This window comes from Hyposmocoma kahamanoa, unplaced genomic scaffold (assembly GCF_003589595.1).
Source record: "Hyposmocoma kahamanoa isolate Upper Pololo Valley unplaced genomic scaffold, ASM358959v1 67, whole genome shotgun sequence".
Taxonomy (NCBI): Eukaryota; Metazoa; Arthropoda; class Insecta; order Lepidoptera; family Cosmopterigidae; genus Hyposmocoma; species Hyposmocoma kahamanoa.
In genome coordinates, this window is record NW_020653855.1 from 6,330,417 (window position 1) to 6,353,751 (window position 23,335).

At 36.3% G+C, this 23,335-nt stretch overlaps 1 protein-coding gene across 1 annotated transcript in view; it reads left to right on the top strand.

The window, feature by feature from the left end:
• LOC113232158 (scavenger receptor class B member 1-like) overlaps positions 1-23,335 on the top strand; it is a 39,977-nt gene that overhangs the window by 500 nt on the left and 16,142 nt on the right. The window contains exons 2-4 of the mRNA XM_026466796.1: positions 15,055-15,146; positions 15,696-15,859; positions 22,498-22,639. Coding sequence (XP_026322581.1) covers positions 15,055-15,146; positions 15,696-15,859; positions 22,498-22,639 — 398 coding nt within the window. The remainder of the gene's footprint in view (positions 1-15,054; positions 15,147-15,695; positions 15,860-22,497; positions 22,640-23,335) is intronic.

The window sequence follows — 23,335 nt, forward strand, 5'->3', positions numbered from 1 at the left end:
GACAACCTTAGAGGCAGAGGAGAGATAAACAGAGAGGGACACGTAGAGTGCCAATGGTAAAAATGTAAATGCATTAATAAAAATTTACATTATAATATTAACAGATATATATTTTACCTACACATATATTTGTATACATAAATATATATAAATTAATAACGCACACACACACTCAACATAGCCCCGCACTAGGGAAACCCTGTGTCGCGGGTGCCAGGGACACACACATAGACAACCACAAATTACACCCAAACTCACGAGAGAAATAAATGTAGGTCATACAAATATTTCGCCCGGCCCGGGAATCGAACCTGGGACCTCTACGTGGCAGTCCGGCATGGTAACCGTTCGGCCACGGAGGCAGTTTAAAGTTAAATTAACTGCTACATAATAATAAATATACAGACTATTATTGCCTATTACAGTAACATGTAACAGCATAGTGGCCAACCCTACATCATAGTTGCCAAAACGTTGTACCGTATGATACAAAAATGTATAAAATGCTGATAATTAACATGTAATTAACATTTACGTAAGGAATTGTATGCTGTGTGTTGGATTATTGCTATGTTCCTATACGGGGTAGCAGCAGTAGAACTCATTGTGAAAGAGTTCGTCCGTCGTGGTAACTACTGCCCCATTACCTATTTCTGCCGCCAAGGAAGGGTGCTAGTGAAATTACAGGACATGGGACTTGTCAACTTATGACTCAGTGACCCTAAGATCTTTGTTGTTTAAAGCTCTGAATGGCACTGTAACTGTTATGTTTTTTCTGTTATTACCACCAGACGCGCGACTTGGTCGACTCGTTCGACTTGATATTAAAAAAATACGTGCTGGGAACATTGACTTACAATTATATGGACGTCGGGTCCGCGCTAAAAAGTGTCCGCACTTGTAAGGCGCTAAAATCGTATACAGAGCGCGACACTCCGCTTTAGTCTTCATTTGTTCTACTGACAGCGCGATACCTGCGATGACATAACAATTTAAATTTGGAATAGGTTGACTTGGGACATTTTTTTTTCGTGGTTTTTGTATTAGACCCGTCGTCCATTTATTTGTAAGTCAATGGCTGGGAAGCTCCTTTCGTGCAGTTCAAACATTATTATTATTATAACATTAGGTTATACCCTGGACTCCGTGGGCCGTAATTACCCTGAACACCGCTCGTACGCTTCTCTCTTCTTTCTTGCAGTCTTCCATAATTCTTCTTCTATAGTTTTTCTTCTTGATTTTCTATAATATGATTTTCTTTTTTCTTTCTTGATATTTAATTTTCTGTCTTGCAATCTTCATTGTTATGCTGTTAAAATTTACTGTTCTTCACATGAGTCGACATCTCATGTTATTAAAAAGGATGGACGTAGATGATAGAGTGAAATACGTTGATTTATAGAGACATGTTTATTGTTCGGTTTCCAGAATATAAGTAAATAATACAATTTAAAATAAAAGTAAACTTAAATGCTAACTAAGCAATAAGCACCACATGTGGCAGTTTGACTATAAATATCGTTACGATACGATATTCATAGTAAAACAATTTTCATAGCTATTAATACAAAGATCAAACATAAAGAAAGATTTTTTCGGTTTGACTTGTCAAGCGTTTGCCGAAAAAATGCCTATTCACTCTAGTCTTGAATAGACCCAAATTGTACTTTTCGGGAAACACAAATTCCATTCCTTGGTCGTACGCATCAGAAAGGAGGAAGCAAAGCGCTTAGTGCGAATAGGTGGTATATCAACGACATAAGGATGGAGTGTTCAGGACCTTCTAGTCGACCGAATGAGTAACGGTGAGGGCGGAACAAAATTGAAAAGTTCCTGCGCACACTCCTCGATATGTGAAAGTAGAAGATAAAAGAAAGAAGTGTTTTTTTTTTAATGTTTTATGTGGTTGGGTTACAGCATTAAATATTTGAATTGCCATTGAGTGGGGCCCATTTTTCGTGACTGTATTGTACTTTGCAGTGTTTTGGTTTGACACGATAGAATGTCGTTTTTTTATTGTTAAAGTTTGAGCCGCGTCAAATGTTAGTAGACCCCTGCTCCTGAGACATTTGCGCGATCGGAGAGTTTTTGCTAACTCGGGCGCCCCGCAACGCTGTACTGCATCTGAAACCAAAAGACTGTATTGCTGCGTACTGTATTAAGTCATAATAATTTCTAAGTTTTAAAATTTACGGTGTATCCGCTCACGCGATGCGCTCCTTCTACCGCAAAATGGCGGCTATTTGGTTTCGCAAATTAGAAAAGCATTCAGTTTAAATACAAGTATTTATAAATAAAAATTATTATTCTGCATTGCTAAATAAATACCCTCCGAACTACCAACAAAAACATCTCAAATAAAATGCAGTAATACACCGCAAATCCTGCACTTAAAAAGCACTAATGAAAGTTTTGGTGAACTTGGATAAATATGATAATATTCCGTTTGAGTGGTTTTAACGTTTACCATGAAATTACTCCTTAAAGTATAGTTTATAAACATTTATATTCAGGGTAAACTTAAAAAACGCTACTTACGGTGTGTTTTCAATAAATAAACACCGAAATCACCAGCCCAAACAATGACACAACAAACAATGATATTTCATGTCCTTGCTAAGAACTTTTATGTAGGCGCTTAGCGACTGCTTCGAGGAGAAAGTTTGAGGCATCATTTTGTACGTATATTCAAAATAGATTGAGGGTTTGGGGGTGCTAGGTCAATATAGAATTGTTATAGAATTATTTGATGCCATATATTTGCTTATACTATATGTAGTCATAAATATTTTAGAACTTTATAGAAATCTAATGGACATTTTTGGATCAATAAAAATTTATTAAAGCTTAGGTGGTTCTGCCTCAGAGTATGACGCGCATCGAGAGAATTTTTTCTGCGTTTGCGTTGTATCTTTGTATTTGATTTTTCAACGACTTTTTAGCCGCAGCGCCATCTATGAGTTCAATCTTTGTATTAATAATTATAACAAACTAGTGGAGTGATTTCACATGAAAACAATTGAATAACAATTCAATAAAAATTTCAATGTGTCCCTATTTTTAACCGACTTCAAAAAAGGAAGAGGTTCGCAATTCGACTGTATGTTCTTTTTTCTTTTCTTTTTTTGTATGTATGTTACGCGATAACTCCGGTATTTGTGAACCGATTTTCATGATTCTTTTTTTGTTGGAAAGGGGGTACTTCCATAGTGGTCCCGTTATATTTTGAAGGAAATCATCCTCCTCTAAAGATGGCTGTTCACGCATGAAGATTTATTTTTATAAATAGCGCCTAACTTTAATTTAGGAGCAATTAGTTTAATAGTTGATTTTGCTATTTCTCAAATTCAAGGCGTTTTTCTCTTAATATACTTTGAGTAGTGAGAACCGATTTTTATTATCTCCAGTCTCAAGTCCTGTATAGGGGCGAACTAGGGGACATGTCAATAAAACTTAGCAAATAAACGTAATTTCACGTACTTTAGAGGTAGGTTTTTTTAGTACTCTGTACTGAGATTATTATTAACATTCACTCCACGTCAATAAGCAAGTTAACAAAAATATAAATTAAAAGAAAGGAAAAGAAACGGATTTATCTTTTCTATAATATTCTTTTAAAATATTCTTTACTGTTCCGATAGAAACACCACAAGCTTTTGGACTTTTTGAAAGTAACAATTGTTGTCTTTCTTGAACGTATCAGTTGCGTGTAAATAATACAAGTACACGCTCTAAATTACCTGTCGTGCCTTTGTTTTTAGCGGCTTTCCTCCTATCGGATAATATATAAAAAATGTAATGACAACTGTATATAGTTCCAAGTCGACTGGAAGCGTCCGGTCTGTCCCAAAGGCAAAGGGCAACTGAATGAAACCTGACGACGGCCGATACACGAAGTTTGCCGAGGGATATTGAGAAAATAGAAGTACTGTACAAGTAATTGTTCCTCTCTAATTTGTGAGTCTACCGCAAGATAGTGCATGGTACACTATAGAAGGCCTACGTTGGACTGCGGATCATAGTAATAATGCTAACCTCGAGTTTAGATAATTATAGCAATTTCAAACATAGTATGGGGTATTCATAGAAGCTAGTATACAGTGTGTCTTTTTTATTTGAGACAGCATGAGAAAATCCAAAATCTTAGACAATGGACACACACATAGACAACCACAAATTATTAACCATTTGTCCCGGCCCGGGAACCCGGAACCTCTGCGTGGCAGACCAACATTGCAACCGTTCGGCTACGGAGGCTGTTAAAAAAAAAAACAATGTTTAAAAGACAGTGAAGTTAGAGATTTCTCGTTTAATTATAACTTGTTTATTTAAAAAAACCGACCTCAAACGTTTGCTTATCAGCTTTTTTATTGGAATTACATCTATTTGCCAAGTTTTATTGCGATAGGTTAACGGAAAGTGTAGTTTACCTCTAGTTTACCACCCTTAGCCGCTCACGCGATGCGCTCATCCTACCGCAAAATGGCGGCTATTTGGTTTCGCAAATTAGAAAAGGATTCAGTTTAAATACAAGTTTTTAAAAATAATAATTATTATTCTGCATTGCTAAATAAATACCCTCCGTACTACAAACACATCATAAAAACATCTCAAATAAAATGCAGTAAAACACCGCAAATCCTGCACTTAAAAAGCACTAATGAAAATTTTGGTGTACTTGGGTAAATATGATAATATTCCGTTTGAGTGGTTCTAACGTTTACCATGAAATTACTCCTTAAAGAATAGTTTATAAACATTTATATTCAGGGTAAACTTAAAAAACGCTACTTACGGTATGTTTTCAATAAATAAACACCGAAATCACCAGCCCAAACAATAACACACACGATTGTTGTGACGTATTTTTGAAGTTGTTTATTTTTTTTTAAATGACAGACCCAGGCATCAAAAACTTTATGGTTTGCTAGTGTAGTTACCGAAATAGCCATTAGTAATAGTTCTTTTACCTGTTATAACTTCGATATCCGATAAATCGGTATAAAATCATCACCGGCACCTCTAGGTGTGGTATGCTTCCAGAGACGCATGAATCGCGTGAGCGGATATAGGTGGAATATTTTCTCCAAATTTAAATATGACCAACAATGAGGTAACCCTCCTTCCAACAAAAACGAATCATCAAAATCGGTTCACGGCCGGAGTAATCATGTAACATCCACAAAAAAAGTCGAATTAAGAAACTCTTCATTCTTTAAAGTCGGTTAAAAATGCGGAGTAATTGTTTTATCGGTCAAGAGTTCCGTTAGTTTGCTATCACTACGCGCGGTCGCTTAGTCCAAACAACTTGCTACTGGTAGCAGACATGGCTTTTTCGCGTTCGCTATGGTAATCAGTGGATGTAAAAAAATTATACCCATGTAAATACGCCAATTATGTATAGACGCAATGGTATATGACGTAGAAGACGACTACTTACGTGTATTTCAGTTTTTGTTTACATTGATCATAGATAAGCGTGGTTATATAAGAATATAATCATATAGTGCTCGACAATCACACTTATTACCGAGCATCAAAGTTGAAAATTCTACCAGAGCCACGTAATGTATCTCCAGTGCACTGCCTAAAACATACTGACTAATAATAACAATAAATATTTCTTTCAATGAAACGATATTTCGTGTTTTTATGTTTAATATAGTTTGACAAAAGAAGTATATATGCTTCGGCGGGAACGGGATTCGCTTGATTCGTATTCATACAAAAAGAAGCGTCAGTTCGATCTCGTACCTTATACTCGTCCAGCAATTCCTTACTTCCTTCTGCAATAATGTACTATTTCTTAATGTGACGCTAGTGTAAGAAAATTATTTTTCACCTCACTAGCTCGGAAAGGCTTTCTTCCTAGCTAGCGTGAAAAAGGTTTTTAGAATTCGAACTTGACAATGGACTGTGGTGCACATTGACTTACAAATAAATGGACGGCGGGTCAAATACAAAAACCACGAAAAAAATATCCCAAGTCAACCTATTTAAACGTAGTGACATGTCAAGGAATATGAAAAAGCTAAAACGTTAGATTTAAATTGTATGTCATCGCAGTACTGTCTAATTTTGCTTGCTTCGCTGTCAGTCGAACAAACGAAGACTAAAGCGTGAATGACGCTCTGTATACGATTTTAACGCCCTATAAGTTCGGACACTTTTTAGCGCGGACCCGACGTCCATATAATTGTAAGTCAATGGTGGTGCACCAAACTTTTTCTTTCGATGAAAAAACCATAATGACACGTTCAACTACGCGATTTGTTGCACATTATTTATGTAATATAAATCCCTTGGTATATTTAGTTTTTTTTATTGTTGACGTTAAATTGACAAGGATAACTAATTTTGTTTATTACGTTATTTTGTTATAGTTCATTGTGTTTTTCTTTCATCTGCCATTTTCCCGGCTATAGTGAGGTGAGAAGTTGTGTTTTTCGCTCGGCAGCAAAGTAGTTTTCCGTCTCGTGGATTTCAATAAGCACGTATAATAAATTTCCAAAAAGTATTGTTTCTGGTTAGACAGTATTGGCTTTCTATTTAATTGAGCAGGAAGTATGTAAAAAAGAGTTTTTTTTATGATACCACGTAACGAGACGAACAAGTCGTGAGCCTGGTGGTAAGCGACAGGTCTATCTGTGACAGTTGCAGTGCTTTAAGTCGCAAAGATCAGAAGGCAACTGTCACTGCGTCCGTCACCCTGAGACATAAGTTGACAAGTCCCACGTGTCTGCAATTCTACCAGCACCCTTAAGGTCGTGCGCCTGCTGTGGTACGGTCAAATATCTATATAATGCTTTTGCATGAACACCATGTTAGACCGGGCCGAGTCTGTGTCACGACCTAGGCGCGGTCGGGGCACGGCGTAACATGAACGCCATCACCCGGCACCCGGAGGGTAGTCAACAAGTCAGTTGGACTATAGTGTAGTGGATAGCGCAAGCGCAAAATGGTCTCGTCATCTATAAAATTAAAAAAAACTGCCTCCGTGTCCGAACGGTTACCATGCCGGACTGCCACGCAGAGGTCCCAGGTTCGATTCCCGGGCCGGGAGAAATGTTTGTATGGCTTACATTTATTTCTCTCGTGAGTTTGGGTGTAATTGGTGGTTGTCTATGTGTGTGTCCATGGCACCCGCGACACAGGGTTTCCCTAGTGCGGGGCTATGTTGAGTGTGTGCGTTATTATTATTTATTATTAAATCTTTGTAGAGCGTGGCAAATTCTCTTTCGGATTATCACACACACCATCATACCACACACACGTACACACCATCTTCTTTTTCAATGTTCAATTTGTGTTTCCAATACTTCGTCATCAAGAGCTATTGTAATAGCTGCGAACTAAAGTTGTGAAAAATGCATTAATAACACAACCTTATCACTCAAGAGAAAAATGGAAAAAAATAAAAAATCCCGGCTGGCGCACGGTCAAACGTCACGGCAAGGTGACGGCCCGGACTCGACACGGTGTAACGTGAACCAGAGTTTACACTTCAAAACCGGAACGCACTAATGCTCGCACTAATCCGTGGCGGCAGAAGTATGTATGACGAAAGACAGTTATCGAGTATATAACCAGAAATAGAGACGAAATAAGGGCCATCCATTCCTGGCAACTCATCAGTCAAATGTGTAGTAGTAGAGCTTCACAAGAAACTCTACTACAAACCCTTTCTTGTGAAAGCTCCAGGGAACTTCTGCCACCTATTTCTGCAGCCAAGGAGTAATTTATGCAATACTGTGGTCCAGTTTAGAAGGATAAGGGTGCTGGTGAAATTACAGGCACATGGGACTTTTCAACTTAAGTCTCAGTGTGACGGGCGCAGTGGCAGTGCCTCTCGGATCTTTGCGTTTTAAAGCTCTGAGTGGCACTGCAACTGCTACGGACAGGCGTGTCACTTACTACCAGGCGCATGACTTGTTCGTCCCGTCACTTGATATAAAACAAAAATCACTTTTAAATATCAACACTCGTTTGCACTGAAATCACAAATTAGAAAGCTGTTATAGTGCAGCGCCAACAACTGACCTGTGCGTACGTCTCCGTATATTCCAAAAATATTCTGTATTTGATGTAATAAAGATAATGCCTCTAATTATGGGGACTGTGCCATTCGGTGGTGTGGGAAAAACAGCAAAACGTTTAATTATAAAGGAAGGCGGTAATTAAATATTAAATTTAATGTTTTAAAAAACGATAATTATAAAAATAAATTTTAATTTGACAAGCTTTGTAATTGGCTATGTAAGTATATTATTCAGAATTGTAAACCGAATTTAAAAGCTGTAAAATCTGCAAAACAAATAAATAATAAAAATTAAAATTTAGCGGTATATTCACTCATTTTATTCAAATTGTACTTTAGAATTAGGGCTAGATATTTAAATACGTAATACGTTTATTTGAATAAAGAAGTGTAATAAAAATTTTAAGTAGTCGAATACGACTCTATGGATTCAATGTTTACGGGCCGACGATAAGCGCGCGAAAATTATTTTTTATCGGTTTGTGAGGTGCGGGTAGCGGGGAGTGTGGGTGGAGCCAACGTCAAAATTTTTTGGCATGACTGCTCTTCACAATACGGTATATGTATTTGTTTTTTGCTAAAATTATTATGGTGGGTGAATTGTTCGTATACATTGTTGTGTTTTTGCACATAAATCATTTGATTGCGTGCGATTTTCGATTGTTCGTTTAACATGTTGGCTTTTTGTTGTTGTTTTTACACCGCTGTCTGTATCCGTGGATGGACGATATAATAATTCAGTGGCGTTTCTTCATGTCACTTGTTGAACAAACCATATTCTATTAAAATCTTTTCTGAACTGATTTGGAGTCGGTTTAAATTAGTTCTATGTTAATTTATTATTATTTTTAAATCTAAACTGCTGTGTGTGTCACGCATAGGCGTGTCATAAAAAAACGTGTTATACAAAAAAAAACCTATATGGTAGTTGTCGCGACATCTGGTATACCTTTGGGAAATGCCGTGGTAACGCGTAAGGAAATGTTAGAATGTGTTCGATAGTCGACTGTATTGTTCTGAAATTACTTTTTCACAGCACAGTAGAAGCTACTTTTATATACTGCGCGGGCGCGGCGCACAGTACGTTACCACTGCGGAACGCGTTCCAAGAGAGAGTGAGTTTTATGAATGGTTTCTGACTATTGACGGAAACATGAATGATGTTTAGGGCGTCCACATACCAATAGGTACTAAATACCCTACTACGCTGTCTTGAATTCCGGTTAGCAATCGTCTTGAGCTTGAGATTCAAAATTGGAGCGCAGTAATGCTAACATTACTGGTGGAAGTACTTAGTGGCAGGAGCTCTACTGCTACCAGTTTTAACAATTGTCTTATTTGACCATGAAGTTCAGGTTAAGGCTGCCTTTACACTAGAGATGTGCGACGTAGCGAAGCAGTGTGCTAGGAAAATATCCACCAATAGGATTACTTCATTTTCCTAGCCTCGCTTAAGGCAGCTCTAGTGGAAAAGGGTTAGCGGAGCTAAGTATTTGTACATACAAAATGTTTGAGGAATGTGTGCAAAACGGTGTAGGAAACTAGAGCTATTGAAAATATGACACTAATTGACACTGACATAACGCCACAGCTCACCCCACCACACCCTACCCGCGCATGGCTGAAAACAAACGCATCCTCACACCGCATCGCTACCTCGTACCTCTCAGAAGCCTAGGCAGATCGAAAGGCGTATCGGTTTAGGGTGGGCTGCTTTTGGTAAGCATGAGAACGTCTTCAGTCTAAACTCCCACAGTGCCTGAAGACCACGGTCTATAATCAATATGTATTACCGATCCTCACCTACGGTGTGGAAGCATTTTTCATTAATTCACAAACTAAAATCATATTGAACATTTATTTCAAAAATATATTATAAGCACTTAAAATGTTATATTTTGGACAGGTACTTTTAAATAAGGTAACCAAAGTATTTGACATTGCGTGTCCAAGTTTTCAAGTGTCCAATTGTCAAAGCCGAAGCTTTTAACTTTTTGAAAAAACGAAAAACACTTTAACAAGAAAATATTTTCCCCGTTAAAAAGACGCCTTGGCGACACTTAAAAACAACGCTTATTAGCACATAAGATACTGGCTCACTTCATTTCACACTTAAGTTATTGTACACATAAAATAAATATAGTTTTTAAAGTAATTAGTAAAAAAATTTATGCTGTCCGTTGCGATACGAAAGTTTGTTAATGAACAAACTCATGAATGCTTAAAAGTTGCTATTTTAATTATCTACAAATTACCATGATCTACATACATTCTTTACGTAGCCCTATTAAAAAGAAATACTCAAATTAATATATATACGTATGTAACACTATTTATCGTTAATATTTACAAAATACATATTTAACCATATTTTGTGTTAATTTGCTATTATAATAATTTTGTTACATTATTTTAAGAAAGTTTAACATCTGACAATGATTCTGACATTAAAGAAAATTAAGCAGTAATTTGTTACAATACGGTTTAAATTTAAATGAACACTATTCGCCTAGAAGCCGATTAATTCCGTCATTTCTTTAAATATTATAAAGCGGATTTTTGCGAATGTGTGCGTGTGTTTTGATGGGAGCGATAGATATCATGAATGAAATAGAATTCACCGACTTACCTCCTAATTGGTTGAGATACATCGGAACAAGTTATAACACGTTTAATAGTAAATGTTTTGAATATTTTTTAAGTGGCGTCTCATTATATTGATATAATAAATCTGTATTATATATTACTCTGTACTAAAAAATATGAAGAAAACAGTAACAGAATGAGTCTCAGACATAAGTTTTTTTTTACTTACTTCGTTTCATTTTTCGGAAAACGAAAGAATCTCCTCCCTTTAACTCGTTTAGATGATAATAAACAGCCTTACACAGCGCATTATAAATAGTAACGTATAATGATGTTATATATTAACGTACAAGTTATGTAATGAATGTCTAGGACAGACACGGCAACACTGCCCGCGCTCCGAGCGGGCCGCAGCCGTAAAATTAAAAAACAAAAAATCTCTCTTCACGAAACGGTCGCCGCCGTCGCACACGTCGCTAAATTTTGTAATTTCTCTTTCTCGAATCACTCGGCCTATACCCTTCCAGTGGTAGCACCCTTGCGCCGAACATAAGCAGTCGCGCGCGGTCTGTGAGACCGCATCTTTGCGCGGTCAGTTTGAGAAGACAAATGAATATTACCATGACGTTGTATAGCACATAATAAAAATAAGTCTTACTTATTATTTTTTTAATTTGTACTTAGTAATCAAACAGTCTACAAAAATTCAAAATTTTAGTCATATGACACAAAACAACGTTAGAAATCAAGACTTTGACTTTTACTTTTACTTTGACTTTGACTTTGACTTTGACTTTGACTTTGAGACCAATCAAAATAATTGCACAATTTTGTAGGAACTCTAAAAGCACAATTATTTTTAAATGTTTTTTTTTTCATGATGCTCTACGTAATATCTTAATTCTAATATAATTAAAAAGGAAAACAAAATAAAAAACGTGTAAATATTTTTAAGAGTAGGTACAGGGTCAAGAGCACGTCAAGCTTGACACTTAAGACTTAATACCAACTCTATCTCTATCTCTCTCTATCAGTATCAATGGTTTAACATCATCAAAATCTTCATCTTCTGTTTCCGCCTCCTCTGCAAACCGTTCTGGTTCCTCGTAACCCATTGTCTACAAGAAATAGCGTAATAATAAATAATTGAATATAATATTACATAAAATAATGTAATTTTGTAATTGATATACACTTTATTGCTCACACACAAGAACTTTTGTTCTTGTGTGTGAGCAAATTTAAATTTCGAATAGGTTGACTTGGGACATTTTTTTCGTGGTTTTTGTATTAGACCCGTCGTCCATTTATTTGTAAGTCAATGTTCTCTGGTATTTGTTTGGTTCTCTCACTGTATTTGTTTTTATCACAGTATGTGTTTTATATAAATGTGTATTAAATTAGTAATGATTTTGTTGACTTTGTGAATTGATTGTAAATGTTTTGTTTCTGTTTATATTTGTGCTGAATAAACGTATTATCTATCTACTTAGCTAACATATTAATCAACAATACTGTAGTCTTATGTCTGCTTGGAATTGGAATTTTCTCTATCACTCGGGTTACTTTCTAATACAGTCATCCTTTTAAATCGTGTTAATTAACGTAGACTTAACTATAACTGAAAATGTAAACAAAAGTCGTATGATAGTTTATCAGTGGTTCAGTTCAAAAAGATTTACAAAGGTCAAATTAACTGAGTTAAAATGATTAGTTTAACTGATATGGAAGTGGTTTCCAGAAGTGTTGGGTTTTGTACCCTTTGTACCGTTTATCTGAACTGCTTTTAACTTAATTTCATTCATGCTTGTGCTGGGAAAGTCTTGCATCTTCCCTAAACTTAAAAATGATAGTTACCTTACCTACAATATTTGAAGTACTTTTCTTCGTGTCGCATAGCCGTGGGATATCCTGTATTAAAAGGGACTGCTAATCGATATGACTGCAGCTGATGAACCTTAATTAACTGCCTCCGTGGCCGAACGGTTACCGTGCCGGACTGCCACGCAGAGGTCCCAGGTTCGATTTTCGGGCCGGGAGAAATGTTTGTATGGCTTACATTTATTTCTCTCGTGAGTTTGGGTGTAATTTGTGGTTGTCTATGTGTGTGTCCATGGCACCCGCGACACAGGGTTTCCCTAGTGCGGGGCTATGTTGAGTGTGTGCGTTATTTATTATAAAAAAATATGACAATGGAATGCAACAATACAATACAATACAATACAAAAATTATTTATTGTACACCAAAAAAGAAAACAAATACAAAACAATTAAATAAAAAATAAGCGGTGGTACAATGGGCGGTCTTATCGCTTTAAGCGATTTCTGCCAGGCAACCTTTGGATGGAAGTAATTATATAATTCACAGGAAAAAGACGTTACAATGTTAGTTTACGCAACAATGTTAGTAAAAAAAAAAATAAAAAATTGAAAAAATGTTTCTCTATTGTTGCTCTAATGTCTTCGATTGTACTCAGCGATCAGTGGGTTAAAACCCAATCAATACGCCCGGGTTTTAACCGGGTTTTTACCCAAACTTGTATGTGGACGAGACCTGCAAATAGGATATAATTTCATACTAATTATAAAAATAAATAAATAAATTGATTGAATTAATACCACGACAAAAGGGAACCGTATCGTACCCACTTAATGTCACGGAAGAAGATATCTGTAAAGGAATAAAAACTTCGTTCAGTATTTCTGCCGTCACGTGACAAATGGTCAAATCGTTTTAAATAGAAAAATATAGTGCGCAAATTAGTTGACGTGTTCAACTTATCGGAACGTACCCTAACGATGCATAACTGAAATATCATTAAAGAATTTTAATATTCTAAAACTGGGTTATGGATTTTTATGACATCTCAAAAAAATATTTTGTCACGTAGCGTAAGTTAGCGGACGGCAGATTTGTGCGCTCTCGCAGATCTGTCTAATTCACTGTAATAATTACATAAATGACAGTGCAACGTGTTGTGACTACGAAGTTTTCATAATTAATGGTTGTTGTAGCCAATTAGCGCTGCCACTAGCGTACCTAGAGGATGACCAAAAAAGAGACTAACCATAATTACGTTGAAGGGCGACAAATGGACTGACGTTTGCAACGGTTATTACAGCCGGATTTTTGATTAGAAATTGTGATGATTAGCGCTTTGCTAGTAGAGAAGTCAATAATGAATAATATTGCTATGTTTATTTATTAACAACTGTTATTGTAAACTGTTGTTAGAGAACCTGTTATCTGACAATAGTTGTTTTGCAGGCCCTTGAGTCGAAAAACACATTTCGTGACCTGAAAAGTTTACGAAAGCAACCAAATTAGACAATAAAGTTACTTAGAGAAAATGAAACTAATATAATTAATTAACTACTGGTTAAAGTTTGATTTTGCTTAAGCTTACTTACTTTTTTATTTTTAGGATTTAGGCATAGGATTTACACTAAAAAACGAACCTGTGAAATGCAACTTTTGCAGAAAATTTAACTTTTCGGGTAAAGCTGGATTGTAACGTTTTTATATAGATTTTTTATATAGATTTTATAAACGAAACGAAACGGTTATTTTCTAAAAAGAAACGCTTTCTAGAAACAGTTACATTACAAGTTTGGGTAACACCTGTAACAGTAGTAACATTACAAATGAAGATTAAATATATAGTAGCAGTAGCTTAAATGTGACGTTTTCAAGTGTAAATTTATTTTACATATGGAATAAATAATCTTTGACTTTGACTTAATCTTTGACTATATATATACCGTCTTTTACGTTAACAACAATTTAATTTTATTAAATAAAATAGGTAAATAAAGAGTATAGAAAATGAAACTATTTTTCCGGATTTGAATCGCGTATATTTGTTTTTTCAAACAAACCGACGTTTCGGGCCATTTACTTTAACTTAATAAAAATTCATTCAATAAAATAATTTGTAAAACTTAATGTTGCGTAAATTGGAATGTTTTCTTTGTAAATTTAAAAATAAGGCATTTAATTAATAACTATTGTAACTATAGTGAAAAAATTGGGTGGTTTGTATCAATATTAGACATAACTGGTTGAAGACTGTACCACCTCAGTCAACCGTGTCCTGTAAAGGGCCCGAAACGTCGGTTTGTTTGAAAAAACGAATATACACGATTTAAATCCGTAAAAGTAGTTTCATTTCCTATGAATAATTTAATTTTATTAAATAAAATAGGTAAATAATGAGTATTTACAACACTAGAACAATATTGCTTATAATATGCTTCTGGAAAGGACAATTTCTGGAATCGTCCATTTTGGAAATGTCCAGGTCAATTCTAGTAATTATTCTACAGGGAATCTCCCAGTTTGAAATCAGATGGTTAACGTGTTTGTGTAAATGTTCTGCTGTGCAAGGATTAAATTCTCTATTACCTAATTTAATTTTTCCTTGTTTCAGTGGTAACGCTGCTATCGGCAACGTTTGTTCTGAGCTTGATTGGAACTGTATTCTTTTGCTTCACGAACACAATCAACGATGCCGTATTATCAGTAAGTAGCATTAGCAGTAGAGCTCCTAGTGAAAGAGATCGCCCAGGGTAGCCTTACTTATTTCTGCCGTCAAGCAATAATGTGAGCATTACTGCATTTCGTGCTGGTGAAACTACAGGCACATGGGACTTGTCAATTTATGCCTCAAGGGTGCAATGGCAGTGCCCTTGACCCTTCCAGCGAATTTGCTTGACGCTACAAGCGTCAGCGTCGAGCGTCAATAACAAATATTTGATTTTATTTGTAAGAGGCCAGAAAGTAGCCCTGCGAAATTCGCTACGAGCGGGCTTGCACGAGCGTTGAAAGAAGAATTGTACGAGAAGTTCCATAGTGCGCACGAAACAGTCGGTCAGTCGATCTGCGCGTCAGCATTTGAAACAAATTGTTTTGTTTCTATTAGCTTTTCGCTTACTTAATTATGAATATAGAACAATTTATGACGGCAGTACAAGATCGGGCTGCGTTCGGATGACTTCGCATCCACAACATAAGATCAGTATAGAAGATGGCTGACACGGGTCTATGGTAACCATTACATTCTTGTTTCAGAACATGGTAATCAGAAATAATTCCCTAGCTTATTCGATGTGGAAGGAGCCGCAAGTGGAACCACTCATGAAAGTGCACCTCTTTAATTATACCAACTGGGAAAGAGTACGAGATGGCCTGGATGAGAAGTTACACGTTGAAGACGTCGGGCCTTATGTGTATGCGTAAGTATCTGAAATCCAAACCAATAGGAGAAGAGCTTTGAATGAATTCGTCCCGGGAAGTGAGCGTTACTGCCGCCAAGCAGTAATGCTTACATTACTGCGTTCCGGATTTAAAGGGTGGAATTACAGGCACATGGGACTTGTCAACTTGTATGGGTACAGCTGTTTGGCGTCGGAAATAGGTATCTTAGATTAATAAAGTCCCAAAAATACGGTACTACGTACGACGGTATTGCGTCGAAGATACAGTGGGAGGGAAGCCGAAGTCACTGGACAATATATTATTATTTTTCATATCTACACATTGACTTACAATTATATGGACGTCGGGTCCGCGCTAAAAAGTGTCCGAACTTATAGGGCGTTAAAATCGTATACAGAGCGTCATTCACGCTTTAGTCTTCGTTTGTTCGACTGGCAGCGAAGCAAGCAAAATTAGAGAGTAGGTACTGCGATGACATTACAATTTAAATTCAACGTTTTAGCTTTTTCATATTCCTTTACATGTCACTACGTTTAAATAGGTTGACTTGGGACATTTTTTCGTGGTTTTTGTATTAGACCCGTCGTCCATTTATTTGTAAGTCAATGTATCTACATAACTAATCTCAAATGTAGATATAACAATGTCTTGAAAAATTATTAAAGGATTTTAATTATCATATTAATTAATTGATTTAAAATGTTAATTAATTTAATGTCGGCATTAATTCAGATTCTATCTCAGGATTCAGGTCTATACTAAAAGAAAAACTCAAAGATATCACTTAAGAATGTAATAATAAGAAGTTTTTTTGTCTTTTTGTATACGGTTAACAATGTTTCAATCCACTTATAACGTAGATTAATGTTGTTTAATTATTATATACACTAGTGTTTGTTTTTGTTATAGTAGTTTAGTTACAGAAAAAATAATTAAATTTTAAATATACGCAAAAAAAATTATTCTCAAGGAAAATCCAGATAAAACAATTTACAAGCAATTAGTCTCAAACTGACTTGCTATTATTTTACTCACAGACCACATATACTAGCTCAGGTACTCATACTTACTCGTAAGTAGCAGAACAACTTCTTGTGAAAGAGTTCGTCCAGGGTAGTACTGCAACCTTGCCTATTTCTGCCGCCAAACAGTAATGTCAGCATTAGGGATTTCGTCCAGGTAAAAACTATAAAAATACTGTTTTGCTCATTTGTTCGTAGCATTCTAGAATACGCCAGCCAAATTTGGAACCCGCGATATGATGTCTATATTTCACGGCTCGAGAATGTTCAAAAGAAGTTCATTCGTTTTCTGTGCTACCGCATGAATGAGTCTTACATTTCCTCCAATTACTACAGTCTCTGTAAGAAACACCATCTTTTACCACTAGTAACGCGTCGTAATATTAGTGACTTGATGTTATTAATTAAAATAGCTTCAGGTTCAATAGACTGCCCAGAACTTCTATCAAAGATATCTCTAAAAGTCCCCACCAAGTCACTGAGAAATAATTTCCTTTTATTTCTACCCCCGGCCCATACTAATTACAGGCAAAACGAGTTTATGTGGCGTGCTAGCGATAATTTTAATATTCTTTGTATGACCTTCGATTTGGATCTATTTAATACTAGCGTGGCTACGGCAAGGAATGCACTAAGTAGGCATTTTTTTGAGTCATAGTGAATAATTTCTTCGTTTTTTTTTCCCCTTTTCTTTGTATGTCATAGATTTAATTGTGCACCGTGTGTTTGTTAAGGTTCATTTTATTGTGTTGTTGTTTGTGAGGACCTATAATTGGCCTTCAGTTTTTACTGTTAATGACTAATTTACTTTAAAGCTGTTGGTCTTCCTAAGATAAAATAAATAAATAAATACTGTGTTCCGGTTTTGAAGGGTAATAAGGGTGCTGGTGAAGTTACAGGCACATGGGACTTGTCACACTTATGTCTCAGTGGCAGTGGCAGTGCCCCTCAGATCTTTGCGATTAAAAGCTCTGAGTGGCACGACAACTGTTATGACCAGACGTGTAGCCATCAAGCGCACGATATGTCCGTCCCGTCATTAGATATTATAAAAAAAACTCCACTGGCTCAGCAACCGGGGTTTTGGCCTCGTATACGTGTTGGCGCCAGCGCACTCTATCTTTTATTTTCACGATTACAAAAGAATTTTCGTAAATGTAGCTACTTGATACTAGTTTGAGAACGTTTATTTCTTTAAACTTGTCTCTCAAGAGCCAAATATTTCATCGGAATAGTGTTCGGAAACAAGCTCATTACACCAGCAACAAAATGCACCAACATCTATCGAAAATGTATTCGGGTTCAGACGATACAAATTTAATGTTATCTCTCGAGATGCAACTGTACCTGGGACTGGATGCAAATCATATTTAATTATTTTTGACAAAGAACCGGTCCCGGGATCACACGATACTTGGGCCCATTCGGGTTCCGTTGCAACTTTAAACCGATCCCGGGTTCAGATGCTACAAACCCGCTTTTTGTTTCCGCTTGTTGCGTACTTCGTTCGGGTAGACTCGGCTTGATTGTGATTTCTTATTCACTGTCTTATTCAGGATATCGTTTTCTTAAATAATGAAATTTATTTTCTAATTTTAAGGAAAATAAATAATTTTGACTAGTTAGGGTTCGCCGCTGCGCACATCGTTGTGCCGTCCCGGGCCATAGCCCCTCTGCACATCCACGCCACTGGCCCTATATTGTGCGATCTCCCCCTGATGTTCTGTGTGTAGGGCGAGGAAGTCTTTATCTATGCCATCTGATAAATTGTTATTACTCCATTGGACCAGGCTCTTATTCTTTCGTTAGTTCGGCGGTACACGTGACCGGCCCATATTTTATCAGTGTTTTTGAGCCAAAACACCAATGTAAGACAAACTATATAGTTTACTACACATAGGTAACCTCTTTATTGGAACTACTTCAGCTCATATCAGTAACCAATCTGTAAATGTTTTGTTACTAATATTATTATATTAAAACAGCATCTCGTTGACTTCAATATAATTTGGAGACAAGCTACTTTAAAATTACTACCGGACAAAAATATCTGACATGAACAAAAATTACGCAGAAAGCGTTGGTATCCTCAGTATAAGTAATATGTCAGATTTGTATTTTAAAGTTTTTAGTATTGTGGATTGCCTTGGCGATGGTAATGAGCAGATAAGAGAAGGCAGACGTTAAACGTGGAGGAGCAGGAATCAAGGTGCACAAATGTTTCGGTGGAATGGCAATAAATTTGTATGGCAAATTGCTGTAGAGTGGAATTCCCTGCCTGCAGACTTATTCCCTAAATAAATTGTGCCTTTTCCAGGCGAGAGTGAATAGGCATTATTTAAGTGTGCATGCTTTATTGATTGATGAAGGTCAAATGCACACTTATCGCGTGGAGCTCTACTGGTATTAATAATCTGATGGGATACTTCTTTTGTATAAAAAATAAGACTTAAATATTAAATTAAGACTTCCATCTCACTTGGTGTAGAGCGTCGTGAGCGACAATGTGTGCATGCGCACCTAAATGAAGCTTATTCACTCTCGCCGGAATAAGTCTGCAGACAGGAAATTCCACTCCATAGCCTTTCCCCATATAAATAAGGGAATGGTTACAATACAATACAATACAATACAAAAATTCTTTATTGTACACCAAAAAAGGAAACAAATACAATACAATTAAATTAAAAATAAGCGGTGGTACAATGGGCGGTCTTATCGCTTTAAGCGATTTCTGCCAGACAACCTTTGGATGGAAGTAATTATATAATTCATAGGAAAAAGACGGTGGTGTATGAAGAATTACTTAATCAACAGATAAAAATTGATAAATAAATACAAATATACATATATTTATAAATAAATAATAAAACCAATACATATATATGAATATCGTAAACTACTATATATTCTCATACTTATAAATATAAAAATTTCTAAAACCTAATTTCAAAACATAAAAATACCTAAGCAGTCCAGGTCACACTAAACAAAAACTAAAGGTTACTTGATAATTTAAAAAAAAGACGAGTCTACAAATTGTATAAACGTCAATGAAATAGATAATATTGTTTAGGTACTTGCTAGTCTCCCTATTGACTCCCTACTGACGCCCCACCTTATTTTCGTCGTTTTGAGCAATACTCTATCCCGTGGGCGGTATCTATCATATTTTTTATGGGCGCCAAAATTGCATGCGCCCGCCATTATTCGAGTTATAAAAAACTTATTTATTATATTATTTTGTCATTATGAGTTGATGAAGGTGGTCTGTTTATTGCAACAGCCATATTGCACTATCAATAATATAGTGGCATAATTGAAAAAGTAAAATACGGGCACATGGGACTTGTCAACTTACGTTTAAAGCTCTGATTGCCTCTACATATCTTGTTAGTCCCGTCATTTGATATTATAAAAAAAATCGGTCATACTCGGACTACGGTTCACTGCCTAATTTCACATCCTGGACGAACTCTTTTACTGCTACTAGAATTGTCATTTTTTAAAGAAACAAACTTTACGACCCAATATCTCCAAAGTTACCCAAGTGCAAATGCGTTATTTGTCACTAGGAGGGCAATATAGAAAACCTATAATTATAAGATTACACGAGACGCCATTAATCGCTTACATTAACTACTATAAACACTGATCACTGTGTTATATTACATCTTTTATATGTGTAGGTAATGTGTATCTAATACATATTAGTACTGAGGTTATCAACGTGCCTTCACCCAGTGATATTCATAGTCTTTGAGAGTATGTATGGTTGATAGGCGAAGACGTTAGCACAAATAGTTTGTATTGAATGTCACATTGATGCTTTTCTACCATGATGTTCAAATTTTTTTTTTTGTGAAATTTCTCCACTAGTTATAACAAATTCGGCATAAAAAGTCGTTAGAAACCAAAAAATAATATCTGCAACAAGCACATAGAAAAATTCATAAGGTCCGTGGGTTCGCTCCGTGGTTTAGTTGGCATAGTTTGCTCGAAGACGTCGATTCAAATCAGGCCCGGCCGGAACGAAAATTTTTTCTAACCATTCGATATTTGTTATTAATTAACCGACTTCGAAAAAGAGGAGGTTCACAATTCGACTCTATGTTTTTTTTGTACGTATGTTACGCGATAAAGCTTTGCAATTTAAAGCTCTGAGTGGCACTGTTGGACAGGCGTGTAGCTCACCATTAGGCGCTCGAATTGTTCATGCCGTCACGATTTTTTAACACACAAAAATTTCTTGGTAATGCCGTGTTTTATACAGAATAAATGATTTCTACTCTATTCTATATAAAGTAGGTACTTACAGTTGCCAAAAGACCGAAGTTTTCGAAGTTAAGTTTACTAGAAATTCTCGATACAGGTTTCGTGATGTCAATTATGTCATCGTCATAGCTCCACAAGAAGCTGAAAAATAGGTAGTATTAAGCGTTGTGAACAAAGTCGTATTATAGGAATAACATACATCAATAGCTTATATTACGACAAAATAAATTAAATAAATGATATGGATGTACACCCAAAATGTTGACATCATTGTTCCTTCTTGGTTTCGTCTATACTGTTAAAATAGAAGGTTTTAAATTTCACTGTATATTATTTGCATGTATGTTACGCGATAAATGTGTGAACAGGTTTTGATGATTGTTTTCTTTTTGTTGGAAAGAGGGTACCTCAGAAGTGGTCCCATTTAAATTCCAAGAAAATATTCCACCTCTAAGGGTGGCAAACTAGGGGATGAATGACTTTTGACTACGGTTTTTTAGTCCCCGGTATGAAGCAAAACGAAATCAGCTATTGATAAACAAAGCCGAGCAGTTAGTACTTCCACACCACAACTTACCACTCGTCAACTTTAAATATTAAATATAGTTCGAAAGTCATTGATAATTTCTTACATTGACATAGTGTCACCAAATGCACAACAAATAATCAATTTACTTAATTTTGTATGGCAAAGAAAAATGTTTTTTTTAAAGACTGATTAATGTTGAATCTAATTAAAATAAATAAACGACGATTTAAGGTTATCTAATTTTATAATTAGTTTTACATTTTACATGAGATGTGGGGAATTTGTGGGGAATATGAACTTTGCTCTTCCCAAATTTGGGTATTTTAACCGTGACTTTTGGGGATTTTGAACTATTGGCATTGGCAACGCTCTGGTACGTAGACGTTCGTTGTGTTCACAGTAGCCGCGCGCGCCGGCGGCGCCTGTCTCGAGGTAGGCACGGGTGCGGATGCGCGGGTGGGTCTATTGACTTTCACAGTGATTGGTCTAGCGCCTGGTGTCCACGTTAGACTCGACGGGGGTCTACGTCGGCGTGACATAGAATAATATGGAATATGGTAGAAATGTAGCTGCAGGGGGTCCACCGGAACCAGCAAAATTTTGAATGTGGTCTATGAGAAAAAAAATCTGGGAACCTCTCTAGCGTCTAGTGTCTGTTTGCGATTTCAACGCATGGATCTACCCGCTCGTAGCCACTTCGGTACTGTGAAAGGGAAGACGCCAAGATCCGCGCGCCCGCACATGCCGCCGCGTCCGCGCTTGCGCCTATTCATAATGAGCCCTATCGCTATCGCAGCATAATTATAATGTAATTTTCATTTTGTTATAGACAGCAAATAGAACGAGTGAATGTCGACTTCTTAGGGGACAAGCTGGCGTTTCAAGAAAAAAATACCTTCAGATACATGCCCTTGAGAACAAAAGGAAGCGCTCATTCTGATAAAGTTTTTATTCCTAATCTACCTTTGATTGTAAGTATAATCATTTGAAAAAATTAATAATAATAACGCACACATTCAACATAGCCCCGCACTAGGGAAACCCTGTGCCGCTGGTGCCATGCACATTACACATAGGCAACCACAAATTACACCCAAACTCACGAGATAAATAAATGTAGGCCTTATAAATATTTCTCCCGGCCCGGGGATCGAACCTGGGACCTATGCGTGGCAGTCCGGCATGATAACTATTCGGCCACTGAGGCAGTTAAAATTAGAAATAAGAAAGAAAATGCTTTCATTTTTAACTGACTTCAAAAAAAGGAGGACGTTCTCTATTCGACTGTGTTTTTTTTGTATGTATGTATGTATGTTTGTATGTAACTCCGCCATTTGCGAACCGATTTTGATGATTCTTTTGTTGGAAAGAGGGTACCTCAGTAGTGGTCCCATTTAAATTTTAAGAAAATATTCGACCTCTAAAGGTGGTAAACTAGGGGATGAATAGAAAGAAAGAAAGAAAGAAAGTAAGAAAGAAAAATAGTTTATTTGGTAACCATAATACAAATAGAACGTAAAAACAAAAATTAAAATAACCTTATTATAACATTTACTTAAAATAAAACAGTATTATATTTAAGATGGTACCAAAAAGGTCTCCACTCAGCTTATTTGTAACGAGACGTAGGGAAACATCTCGTTACGCTGATTTTCAGTGAAGCCAAC